This window comes from Halyomorpha halys, unplaced genomic scaffold, assembly GCF_000696795.3.
Source record: "Halyomorpha halys isolate HHAL.00 unplaced genomic scaffold, Hhal_1.1 Scaffold46.1, whole genome shotgun sequence".
Lineage (NCBI taxonomy): Eukaryota > Metazoa > Arthropoda > Insecta > Hemiptera > Pentatomidae > Halyomorpha > Halyomorpha halys.
This window is the reverse complement of record NW_027109456.1, coordinates 1,220,885-1,235,086: the sequence shown is the minus strand read 5'-3', so window position 1 is coordinate 1,235,086 and position 14,202 is coordinate 1,220,885. Positions and strand designations below refer to the sequence as shown.

At 28.7% G+C, this 14,202-nt stretch overlaps 1 protein-coding gene across 3 annotated transcripts in view; it reads left to right on the top strand.

The window, feature by feature from the left end:
* Positions 1-13,383, top strand: part of LOC106689540 (transcription factor HES-4) — a 38,925-nt gene extending 25,542 nt beyond the window's left edge. The window contains exons 1-5 of one of the 3 annotated variants that reach the window (XM_014434579.2): positions 3,466-3,538; positions 4,305-4,436; positions 4,818-5,165; positions 7,483-7,649; positions 10,519-13,372. In XM_014434579.2, the coding sequence (XP_014290065.2) occupies positions 3,497-3,538; positions 4,305-4,436; positions 4,818-5,165; positions 7,483-7,649; positions 10,519-10,564 (735 nt within the window). In that variant the 5' untranslated portion in view covers positions 3,466-3,496 and the 3' untranslated portion in view covers positions 10,565-13,372. Of the gene's footprint in view, positions 1-3,465; positions 3,539-4,304; positions 4,437-4,817; positions 5,166-7,482 lie in introns of those variants that run through there. The other 2 variants (XM_014434572.3, XM_014434557.3) reach the window with 2 other exon arrangements.
* Positions 13,384-14,202: the final 819 nt, after the last annotated feature.

Sequence of the window (14,202 nt, the reverse complement as noted above, 5' to 3'; positions counted from 1 at the left end):
GAGGCCAATAGGGCAGCCTGTTCACCCGACGTCATCAAATTATTCCCATCGGTGAGATGTACGGTCCTCCTCTTGGTAACGAAGGTCTTGACCAGCCTCCAGAACGATCTAAGCCCTACAACCTTACATGCCCATCTTATACGCCGCAATGCTATAACTTGAATTATATTTACCGGGTGTAGGTCCCTTGATTCAGCGTTGTGTAATCTTCTAAATTCTCCCGTCAATTCATCCTTTTTCGGTCCGAATATTTTTGCGTAATACTTTATTTTCGAAAACTCTAAGACGCTGTTCATCCCTTAGTGTAAGAGGCCACGCCTCACAACCATAACGAACAGTGGGAATGATAATGGTTTTGTAAATTCTAATTTTTAAGTTTTTCGATAGAAGGCGCTAGCTAAGCAGTTTCGAAATTGAAAAATAACAAGCGTCTCCCGCCTTCAAACTAGCTTTTATTTCCTCATCAATTTCGTTTTTTCTAGTTACCGAAGAACCTAAATACTTAAACTTATCTACCTCTTCAAACGTTTTCCCCCTATATCTATATCACCGAAATTGCTCGCGTTTCTACTGCTAACCATATATTTTGTTTTATCCGTATTTATTTCAAGACCTAGTTCCTTGCTAGAGTTTATTAGCGTGGTTGTATTTAGTTCTATAGATTCTTTGTCATCACCTAATAATATCAAATCATCTCCATACCCTAGTACCGGTATTTTACCACCCAGAGTTAAACCCTTTTCGGTATTCATCACACTTTTATTGACGCATTCCAGTGATAGATTAAATAAGATAGGTGATAAAGAATCACCTTGTTTTAAACCCGACCGGACCTGGAATTTCTCAGAATAATGATTACCGATTCGTACCTTATTATACGTTTCGCTCATGCACATCCGTAGGAGATTTACTAACTTCTTTGGTATTCCCTGTTCAATCAGAATGTTATACAGCTTCTGGCGGTCTTCTGAACTAACGCGTTGTATTCAATTTTTTTCTGGAAGATTTGCCGTAATGAAAAAATTTGATCAATAGTTGAACGATTTCGTCTAAAATCACATTGGTAGTCTCCGATAATTTCTTCAGCGTATTCCGTGATTCGACTAGTTAAGATTAGCGTAAATATTTTATAACATACAGGAAGGAACGAAATTCCACGATAGTTACAATCCGCCGTCATAGTTTGTATTAGTAAATAATAAATAGTGTTTCTGCTATTTTGGGGCCGCCGCTGGGACCATCTTTCTACAGTAAAAGAAATTATATATTAAGCCTAGACAGTCAATAATCTATTATCTTAAGTTAACATATAAATACAATAATGTATATAAACTGGGGGAGGGAGTTCTTCCTGTTCACCTGACGGCAGACGAACTATTTTACAAATTATACAATTGAATTGTACTACTCGTTGCTCAAATTGTATAACTGTAATTTACATGTATTCTGTAGTTCAGATATTATAACTTTTCAATATGCTGTGCGCAGGAAAAAAAAAAAAAATTTCTTATAAAGTCTTTATCCCAACATTCTAATTTTTTACTTCAATTTATCAAATCTCTATGTAAGAGATATATATGTAATAAGATGTTGGCCTAATTACTATGTCAAGTACGACTTTTGTTTAGAAGTTGTAAGTAGCAGAGGGGATCAAAACGGCCAGATCTTTTTAAATGTAATTGTCGGAGTTCAACAGGTGTGGCTTTCAACTAACTTCACAGCAATCCTAACAGTGGCAATTCAAGTGAAAATGGATTTGTTTTTCGTCAAATCCTTAAAATATTTAATCCCGATAGTTTTTTGTTTTTAGTTAATAATTCCTAAAATCTAATTCTTGATGTTTTCTGGAGAGTAATCTTTTCAAAACGAAAACTCCACACTTGGTCTGTGTTTGTTTGTTGTAAAAATTCTGTTCAATTAAAAAAATTGTGAAATAAAAAAATAATGAATGATAAATAATAGTCCAATCAGTAACCAGGTTAAACATTTGTACTTAAATTTAATGCATTCCACTTCGAGGATCGTACCTTCTAAAACTAGTCAATTCATAATAACAAAAGTCTAAGTGAAGGCAAAGATTTGATACCGATAGTACCAATATCTGTAAATCCCCCATCTTCCTCCACAGTGGATCTAGACCTTGCGGGGACCCTTTGGGCTTTAGAATGGCTTGGAAGAAATGGAATACCCCAAGAAGAGTTCGAGACCCCCTTAAAACTATAAACTCGTCGATAATGAATAAAGCCGACGAATATATGTGATAGGTTTCCGTCGTGTAAATATGTCGCGCACGCGCAGATAGTTGATAGAAGTACCAATTAAACAAATCCTGATGGTATGACAGCAAATGTATGTTTACACGATGTTAGTGGCTATGAAATAGTTAAACTACTATCGTATGACTACAGTCGCTATCAATATCACTTACAGCGTTAGACCCTGGACGTTAACCTTCCTCGTCCTCCTTTGCATCCGTCTCTATTCGGCTCCTGTCGAAACCTAATTGCACTATATTAAATTTTTAGAAATTCTTCAGAGATACTTCACTATCTCATTTAAAGCGTCGGGATACTAGTACTCCTACTATATCTAAAGGTTAAAACTTTCGCGCCTTCTAAATTTTTCAGAAGTTTCATTATTGTTCGGACTAAATACTCAATGTTAGGAATTTAAGAGCTTTTTTCGACACGGCGCCCTTTACGGGCTGAAAATATTTTGCGGCATCCTTTTTGAGCTGAGAAAATATAAAAATGTCGCCACAATTATCCTCAGAGCGGTTGAATATGTAGGAAAATAAGATAAAAAGCGCAAAGAAAATGTTGGAATACACTTTATATTTGCAGTTTTAATTTTTTTTTTTTTTTTTTGCAATGAAGAAATGACTTTCGCTCGCGGCACCCCTAGCACATGCTTGCACGGCCCGCAGTATTGAATTCGCTGCTCTATTATTATTATTGTTCGCTAAAAAAAAATATTTGTTTATGTAAGAAAAAAATGTTTACAATAATTTAGGAGTTAGGAAAAGTTTTATAAAGTTATAAGTGGTATTATTATGCGTTGACAATAAAATTCTCATCATTAGGATTATTATTTAAAGGAAAAATGCCTGATCAAGCTCTCATCTCTCTGCAATCTAATGGAGTGGAGTGGCTAAAATCTATGACCCTAGAGGAGTCCAAACTTATAAAAATTATTAACAGAAACTTAAGGAATCATTTCTTGTTTTTTAATTGGGTTATGATTCATGCACTCTGTAGAGACACAGATGAACAATTTTTTTTTATTTATTTTTTTAAACTTTATTTAAAGAGTTGTAAATTTTCAAAGCTTTCATACAACTAGATATTCGAAACCGACCTCTTTTCAAATCATTAAGATCGAAAAGGTTGACGTTACTACCATCACCATTACTATTCATGAGGCACTACCTAACGGATGTGATCAGTCCTATGCAAGGTTGGTGACGTCATAAGCACTTTCCTAACACATTTCCTGCATGTCATCTATAGGTGGTTTTACTCACGTTATCAACAATAAGGTTTGATTAAATCTACTAAACTAAACTGTTAAAAAAAGGGTCTATTGTAGTATTTAAGTAAAGAGGTGTTTATAAAGCTAATTTATTCCGTATTATAATGTGTTAGGATCGTTTTGTTCGATAAGAGTGTATACTGAATTTTTTATTTACTTATTATTTTTATTGACTGTATTTACATAAGAATACAACTAATATATTTGATGTTAGATTATAATGGTATGATACAGGCATGTAGAGAAAACTATCCATTGGTAGCATTCTAATAATTTTTCTACATTAGAAGGTCTCGAGACCATCTTCTTCTCAGGTGCCTCAGAGTTTTGTCAGCAATATATTTTATAACTACTTAAATCCTATAATCCAAGTTTTCTTTTATGTTTCTAATCAAAATTTATTTATCTATCCTGGAATCTTTGGAAGATTTGAATGAATTAAAATCAGACCAAAAATTATAGGTTTTGAGTTTTAACAGAAGAAATATTGTAATATAATTAATTGATAATTTAACCATACAATTTATAATTATAATCCTGTTGCAGTTTATCATATTTCAATCCCCCAACTTATCTAGGTTATTATACTGTTTTTAAATCACATATATAATTGAAAAATCTTCCTTGACTTTACAGGATAGGTTCACAAATATTAATCATGCTGTTAAATTGATACATTTTAAATGAATGAATATATAAATTAATAAAATAATGCCTATTATAAAAATAAATTAATAAATAATTTTTTTTTAATCCTCTATTTTCTTTTTTAGAACACAAAACATTCTAAATTGGAAAAGGCAGATATACTAGAGCTAACAGTGAGACACCTTCAAAGACAAAAAACTCTCAATTCGAGTTCTGTGGACAAGTATAGAGCTGGATTCATTGAATGTGCTAGAGAGGTAAGATATGTCAAAAACATACCATTTATGTTAATTATATATGAGGGATATGTTAGATATGTATGAAGGATATGTTAGATATTTCAAGCACATATTATAAATCTGTTATTTAAGGTGTGCTCGCACACCTGAACATATCTATATGAATTTCAAATTATGATTTTTTTTATGTTTGCATAAAATATGAATTAGATTTACTGTCAATTACAATGTAATGATCTTTAAAGAAATTTTCAATAAATTATTCCCTTTACTGTAAGTTATTTTACTGACCTATGTACTAGTTTTCAATGCATATGTACTATTCTATTTACATATATTTAAACAGAATGTTTATAATATAATGCATTACCAAATAATTTTTTATTTTATATTTCCCAGGTCACAAGATTTTTAGACAGCCCAGAACTTCAAGGGCCAAAACCAGGTTTAGACCCATCAGTCCGCCAGCGTCTTTTGAGGCATCTTGAAACTACAGCTGCTGAAATATCATTAGATTTTGCTGATTCCCATGTAGAACCCCTTAAACCTATTGATCCAGAAACTGAAAGGCGGTTAGAGCAATTGGAAGAGTTTCTTATCGATGATGAAGCCCGGCCAGATAGCTCAACTGCCCCAGGAGATGAGAATAACAACTCAAGGAAAAAGAAGAAAAAAGGAAGAGCAGCTGATTCATCCACAATCACCACAACCTCACCTGGAACCAGCAATCCTGTCTCCCTGGTACAGGTTAGAGTCTATTAGATAATGCTTTAGAGCAGGGGTTCCCGGGATTTTATGAGTCAGATCAAAACTTCTATAAAACGACAAGTTTTATGAACACATTAGTAGTGGGGACAAAAAATATTTGTTTATACATTAAATAACAAAGCTTTAAAATTTATATATACATCCATCATTAAGTGAATATAGTTATAACTTGTTTTGAATTTTAACTAAGTATACCAGATGATCAATGTTATATAAACTTATAAAGTTAATGAGATAACACACTAAATAATTTTTTGATCTTAACTTGAAGTAATATTTCTCAATGTTGCAGATGATTTTCTATTGTCTTCTTTTTGAACAAAGCATTATTTTTAATGATTAGAGAAGTTTGTCAGGGGGTGCGGTCAGCAAAGAACAACATAAATAAACAAAACCATATTTATTTATTTTATAACGACGTTTCGACCTGAGTTTCAGGTCTTCATCAGGGCTATAGAACAAAAGCGATAACAACAACATTTAGAGAAACATACAATTGAAAAGGAATAGGATACAAACAAATTTAGAATTATACAAAATATTGAATTGAACCATAAATGATAAAAAATTGATAACTGATAATTGAATAGTAAAAAGACTTTAATTGATTGATAATCGTGGAATCAGATGGTAGTAGATTGAAAACAGTGAAAGATGAAATATACCATCTAATTCCATGATTATCAATCAATTAAAATTTTTTTACTATTCAATTATCAGTTATCAATTTTTTATCTTTTATAATTCAATTCAATATTTTGTATAATTCTTAATTTGTTTGTATACTATTCCTTTTCAATTGTATGTTTCTCTAAATGTTGTTGTTATCTCTTTTGTTCTATAGCCCTGATAAAGACCTGAAACTCAGGTCGAAACATCGGCCTAAAATAAATAAATATGGTTTTGTTTATTTATGTTGTTCTTTGCTGACTACGCCCCCGACAAACTTCTCCAATCATTAATCTATGGTCAACTATCTACACCTCATTATTTTTAATGATTAGTTTGCAGAAAAAAATATAGAAAATCTGATTTATACAAATTACAGTTTATTAAAATAATTTTTCAAAAAATATTGTGGATCTTAAATATGATTTATATATAATTTTTTGTTCTGTGAGATGTAATATGATAGTTCTGGTGATATGATTATAGGACAGATTCATTTGTGGCCATTCTCGTGTCTTATGTCAGTCAACAAAAACTTTTTTGGGCCCCAGCTAATAATTTTATCAACATTTTGGGAACCTCTGCTCTAGCATTCATGTACTGTAATAATTTAATATCAACTTTGCATAAATTTAAAATCATATTTTTTTAAAAATATTGATTTATAATTAACAAACCACTAAATTAAAATTATTCTTGCTAAATGATAATAAAATAATTGGAAATATTCAACAACTAATCTAGATAGTGGTGTCTGATTGATTTTATATGTACATATGTTACTTATAATGTATGTTATACATATACATTATCTATAGCTAACCAAGCTATTCTAATCTGTGTGGGTGGGTCATGTTTTCATTTCATTGGAACCCCCAGGAAATAAAAGTCATTCCCTGAGGAAACCCACTGAATCATATGAAAAATTGACTATTCATTGTTTTATTTTGAATTAATTTCAAAATGGAGTACCCTTACAGGATGATGTTGATTTTTTTTATTTATTTAGTGGTGCTGTAGTTTATGGAGAATCTGGGACTCATTAAGTACCTTAGTCAATTCTGTTCCTTCAGGTGCAACAGCTTCTGCTGATAGCTCCATCTCATTTTCATTGTTCTTAATTCCTCCACTGCAGTTTTATGCATCTTCTGCAGTCTGATGTTAAGTTAATGTCATTGTATACCTTGTCTTTATCAAATATAAGTTTGTCATTTTTTCGTCCCAAATCTTTTCTGTGATGTAGATACACTTTCTTTTCTCCCTTTTAGTTTAATTTTACAGTACAGTTATCCATAACATGGGGACATATAATAACATTCATAACATGGTGAAAATTTTACTTTATAATTTAGAATATGTTCAATTTGGTTTCTACTAATCTGGCCTTATATGAGCCATGTTTTATCATAAGTTTTATTATCATGAACCACTTCAAACATAAATGATATATATATATATATATTGTTTATGCATTCTTGTAATACAGAAGTGAAAAATAAAAAAAACATATAAATTGGAATAAAATTAGAGATGAAGTATTAGAAGACGATAATAATTTTATTTCTCAATTTCAATGAATCATGTATACCTATCCTATCTAATAAACTATAAAATCTGTCTCTTCCAGGTAATACCTTCAAGACTACCTGATGGGCAAGTTGTTTTTCTCTTACCTAGTCATTACGTTCAACTTTCAAAAGAGGAAGAAAAAGAGAAGGCACAAGAAATGCCCATAGATTTCAGTGTTAAAAAAATGGATGATGAGAAAGAAGAAGAAGAAGTTTGGCGTCCATGGTGAACATTTAATATTCATATTTATCTCATCTGAACTGACAGATCCAATAATGACTTTAAAAAATAGCCTATTTTCCTTAATGGGCTCATTTCATTGATGGTGTGAATAATTAAAACACACTGAACTTGTTACCTAATGGATCTAAGTATTTTGTCTTTCCTTGGTAGTCTTTTTATAATTAGAGAATAGATTTAAGAACACATTAATAACAAACCTCTTATTCATAAACTATAAATGTAATGAATTTCAATGTTGAAAGAAAATTACTTTTTTATTTTTTATTATTTTTTTTAAATGTATTCATTTTAGTAATTGTAAATTTTTTTTTTCAAAAATCTTCTAAAAAAGTAAAAAAAAATTGAAACTATAAATAAATAGATTAAATCTATTAAAATGTATTCCAGAATAAATTTTAAAAAATATATACATATTTTATAAGCCTAATGAATTGTACATTCACGATACAGCAATTGTGCAATTTTTTAATTTAGATTCTTAAGTAAAATAAACATATTTATAATATGGTTTGCTTCATTGATCGCTATGGTGTTAGTCATAATAACTGTAAATTAATTATTTCATTGAAACTAAAACATAAGATAATTTCCATAAAAGAGTTTAATATACAAGAAAAGTTATTTGTCATTTTCAGAAAATGAAAAGTTAGATTTGTTTGGTCATAACTATATAAAAATTGGAGAAGTTTGTCTGGGGGGGGGGAGGTGCGGTCAGTAAAGAACAACATAAATAAACAAAACCATATTTATTTATTTTATGCCGACGTTTCGACCTGAGTTTCAGGTCTTCATCAGTGGTTGTGGCATAGAAGGTAGGCTAGTAACTGCCTAATAATTATATAAAGTTTATTTCTCACTCTGACAGGCATTTTTCATGGAATGATGTACATAAATAGCAAGTTTTTTAGTTCAGTTATAAATACTTCAACAACAAATGTTAAATATTAAAATATATGGAAAGTATTATAAATACTCTAAAAGGGTGGTAAGGTTGTATGAAGTGCAACATCAATAAAGATTGAACACTAGCCACAACCAGCAATACATTACAATCTAAAACTTCTTTTTGCCATCCTATTACAATTTTAAAACAATTTACCTCGGATGACAGATATATGTATATAAACTAGATATATTTATATACAAACTAACTCAATGCATTATATTATACATAATATTATATATTTTTTAATCATATTATGCTGGAATTAATCGTAATTGAATTTTTGAACATTCTATTGGATTTAATTTTGTCACATTTTATTGGGCTTAATTTATTTTTATTTAATCAGAAAAATTAAAAAGTTTTGTGCAATTAAAAAATATATGAAATCAAAATTATCAGCATATTAATTTTAATTAGAAATTTATATGCTGAGAATTTTAAATAGAAAAAAATAAGATCAATACAATTATAAAAAGAATACAACTGTGGTCTCTATTACATTCCTTAAGATGAAATAATATTGGTTGTGTGTTTTAAAAATTAATTTTAATGTTATAAATGCTCTAGTTGTAAGTTAGGAATACCACAAATCTCATCGATAATTGCCATTTTTTTTATACCTAAAAAAATTTTGTTTGAATAAAGAAACTCTCCCACTGATTATTTTTAAATGTTTTTTTTTTTTCAAATGTGAAATAATTTTTTAATAGTATCAGGCAATACTTAAAATATAACAGGAAATACTTTTTAAAAGAACCACATTGCCATAAACTAAATATCTAGTAATAATTTAATTTTTTAAAACCATGGTCAAGAAAACTGTGGGAATAATGATGGTTTCTCATATAAAATTAGATTCTAAGATAATTTTGCTTTATACTTTTTTCAAACCGCAACGAGCGAACCATCAAATCCCCTAAAAATTTGTTTCCGGCTTATGGCAATTTAGATCAAAACAACCCAATATCAATTTGTCTTAAAATTTGATTCGTTAGCAGAATCCATAAAAAAAAAAAAAAAAAGTACCGCCTTCCTTGAGAATTCCAAAGTTGGATTAGAAAATCCACAATAACCTCAAAAGATGGATTACATTCCACTATTATTTCAAAACTTTTAGAGGTTAGGTAAGGAAAAATATATATATATATATATATATATAATGTATGTTATTTTACGTTATAATGAAAAACAAAATTTAAATAATGTTTATTAAAGTAAAATAATATTGAAAAAGAGATTATAATTTCCAAGATAATTGTTCGAAAAATGCAACTAAATTTATTCCAATAGCCATTCTACGACACATTATAGAAAATTATCCATACTAGTCACACTTTAGCTTTAATTTTTTTTTTAAATTAAAAAAATATGAAATTTACTAAACAAAAGATGATATATTATTCTTTAAATTTTATTGATGTTTCAAACAAATAATGTAATATTTTATTTCCAAATATAGCAATTATTTGCTTATTAAAGAATTTCTCTTATATTTATTTAAAATAGCTTCTGGAATTTTAATAATTCTTTTTAGAATTTCTATAATATATTTTTATTCTTTTAAAAATAAAATCAAGATCAATCATTTAACGATGACTGATATGTATGATATATGATTTTATTTTGTAGGAAATGATCAGTATGCAGTCATTTAGATTCTTCTTTTTAAATATGCCAATGTTTTAACCGAAGCATGTGGACCTAATAATTCTCTGCATTCATCCATAGATTATTACATTTGTTTTTGTCGCTTATACTTTTCAGTATATTTTTTTTTTAATAATTATAATTTTTCATTTTATTATTTATTTTTTATTTTTATATATATATTTTCTATTTTAATTATTTATTTTATGTATATTATTTTGTAATTCTTATCTCGTGTAATCTCTGTTTCAATTTTAGTCCTGTGATGGCTCTCCTGTTTGGGTTGAAACGTCGACATATGTAATAAAAAGAATCTAAATGACTGCTTCCTAATCATTTGAAACAATATAAACAAAAAAGTTGACACAACCCATCAACTGTATATGATATTTAATTACTAATATGTTCAAATAATTAAAATTAAAGAAATATTTAAGTTTTTATTCAGTCCAATAAATTTAAGTTTGAGGAACATTTATAGTTATATGTTACAGCCTAACTTTCCTTGGCCTATACTTTTAAGTGAATTGTCAGGGAAATATATTTTTAATTATAAGAATTTTTCTAAAGAGCCTAATTTTAAATTAACCAATTACTATTAATAATGTTAAATTTGCTAATGTTATGATATGGTCATTTATTTATTTTTTCTAATTCTGAGTTTATATTAATTTTAAGATAGAAATCTACTAAGTTTTATTGAGCTGATATATCGAAATAAAAGAAAATACATGTTATAAAATAGTCTTAATATAATGAAATGATAGGACAGAGCATTATATCATATCTTTCCTTCAAGTCAAAAATAAGAGTTTAAAACATTTAAAACTACTACCAAATCTTTTTTCAAACTTACTTACCAACCCAAACTAATTAAACTTTCAAGGACATCCAATGTGAGATGTATTATGTTACGTCTAATACACATTCGTATTCAGGGTAAAAAGTGTAGGGTACAGAACTGAATTTAAAGTTGGAGTGTCCATAGGCCTGACTATTTTTTAGCCCTCCCTTCATACCATTGGAAGTGGGGAGGGAAAGAGCAGTCCTGCAATTTTCCCAAATTAAGTAATCTTTGTGATGACAATTTAATCATAAAAAGATGGCTTATGAAAGTAAACTGAGAACAAAAGTTTTGAGTTATGGCTGTGTTAAGTAAATTAACTACACTGACCGTATTAAATAAACATATATTATTATTTTAATAAAAAGTTTACTCATGTAACAATGAAAAAGAAAATCAAATAACAAAAACACAGATAAAAAAAGTTAAACGAATATCTAATTGATGGGTTAAGGATTGCTGTTAGAGGTAGAGCAAAAGTAGTTCTGGTCTATAAAGGATTATATGATTTTTATTGGGCTACATAGTACTGTTTTACGAGAAGGTTTGGGGAAGATTTTGACACTTGGAAGCCTTAAAACTTGATTTTAAACCTTATTTTAACCCCTTGCCTTACAATTCAACTTTCAATAGCTCATACATTAAATTACAAAAATTTAGACACATTTTACATGGCCACCCGTCTCTGAAACTTCTTGATCTTTGGTCTTGTACCACTTCTCACACACATCATTTTAAGCTAAGGGTTAATAGAATTGAAAGTTTTTACTTTTCTCCTTTCCTCTCTTTGATTTTCAATAATACATATTTACAACAATTTACGGTTTTATTAAAAAAAATATTGTTGGCATTTTCAAAGTCACTGGGCAAAAAAATGTCAGAAGTTAGCATGTGAGGGAGAGTAAGGAAATTAGCAGCTTATATCAAGGGAAATTGGCTGTTAGACAAAGGAGGTGAATTTTTTTTGTTTGGAGGACTGCTCTGCTCAATTTTTTTTTTTTTAATTTCCTGCGTATACAGTTGCATTGTTTGGACCTCATAAAAAGGTCAGGTCTCCTCCATGTGACAAGTTCAAATGGTTTCACACTCAAACTATGTGCCAGATAATTCATACAACCCCTAAATGTAACTAGTTGCAAAACTACGTACTTGCAAAACTATTTCATGGTTGGTACGGATATGTTAACGGGCAATAATTTTTATCAATTCACATCAGAAAAGAATTATTCCCAAATGTTGCTGAAGCCAAATTAATTTATATAATACAAAAACTTGTTGCCCGAAATGTTTTGATGAATTGAACACAAGAAATAAATCATGGAATTCAACAGGTTTTAATTAGATTATTCTTCTAATGTAATTAAATTTAGAAAGCAAGCAAAATTTGTGTTCCTTCTTTTTACAAGCAGTATTCTGATTAATAGACAAAAAAATTAAATGATATTCCATCAAAACTATAGGACAATAACCAAATTAGATTTTAAATCATATATGCTACATTATGAGGATGATGAAGTTTCTTAATTACTTGTAATGCAATGAAAAATTTAATTATTTTTAAATTTCATTACTGGTGTTATATAATAAAAAAAATTAAGTTAAACCACTAAGTTATTGTGTCTATTTTATTTTATTTTTTTCATTTCTAAGGTTCTTTAATGTAAATAAGAGAGATATGTTAGTATTAAAGCACATAATCAAAAGTTAAGAAGTAGTCGTTTCATCAAGAGGAAAATTTGGGACTACAGGTCCTTCATTCTTTTGATAATCAGATTTAATTTTATTGATAAAGTTTTATAACTAGATGGTACTAAGAAAATCTAATCTCTTGTTTCCACTACATTATTTCAGGCTTAAAAATTGCTAGAGTATAATGACAACGAAAAGTTTAGTCTGATTATTATTCTCATTACTTGAATAAATCCTTCTCTTAAATAATCTGAATTCGTACCTTAATAAACAATTTTTTTACATTTTTAAAAGTAGTACTACTTAGAGTTGAAAAATCAGTTTTAGTGATAATTAGTAACAAATATTAGATAGTTGTATTGATATTATAAAAGCTTTTTAAATGTTCTTTATGAATTTTAAATCTTAAAAATTATTTAAATGGCTTTTATCTTTTAATTTATAAAAATGTTTAATGTTTCTAGATAAGGTCCTTGTGGACTCATATATTTTTAATACTCTGTATTATTTTTGTTATTACTGCCATGTATAGATGTTATATGATGTTGTATTTTAATTTGTTTGTACATTTTGTTTATTTTTAATAGTTGTATATTTTGTTAAACTGCAATATTGAGAAATGTATTTATTTTAATTGTAATGAAAATTATGTAAAAACAAATTGTTGTGAATTAAATTTTTCATGATAGTCTATTATTTATTTTCTTATCATTCCTATGTGGTGTATTTTCCTAGAAATAACCATCACCCAAAATCTTCTGAAAAAATAAATAAATAAGGTTCTAGGATTAATAGAATCAACAAAAATATGTTCATTATACAGGGCCATCATTAGCCAATGGGGATAGTGGGCACTTCAAAAAATAGGGATTATTATTATATTATTGATAGGAATAAACATCATACTAGTAAGAATCATTATTTTATAAAACATTTGAAAACTAACAAATATTGTGATCATCATGTAGCCACTAATAGCTACGATGATCTCTGTAGTTGATAATTTTTTTTAATCAATCTGGGATAGATGATACATGCACTCACCCAGAATATGACTAATACATTTCAAAATGACAGAAATTATTAGTAGTTAGTTATTATCAGCTTTTAGCAAAGTCTGGTTGTATCCAGGGAATGAAAAATGATCTGAAATAATATAACTGTCTAAAAAATTTAAACTAGCTTATTAATTTTGATTTTAATTTTGCGATGGCTATTTTGACTTCCTCCTGATTTGGTTCTTCTATCCACGGTTCAGCATTCTAGTATTCAGTCAGAGATTGACTATTATTTCATTTTTTTTTTCCTTGACAATTATCTACCGGATTAGCTAATATATTATTATTTATATCATTTATTTCCGTCACTGCAGAGCGGTATTTCCGGGATCGGTTAATACCTTTGTACAT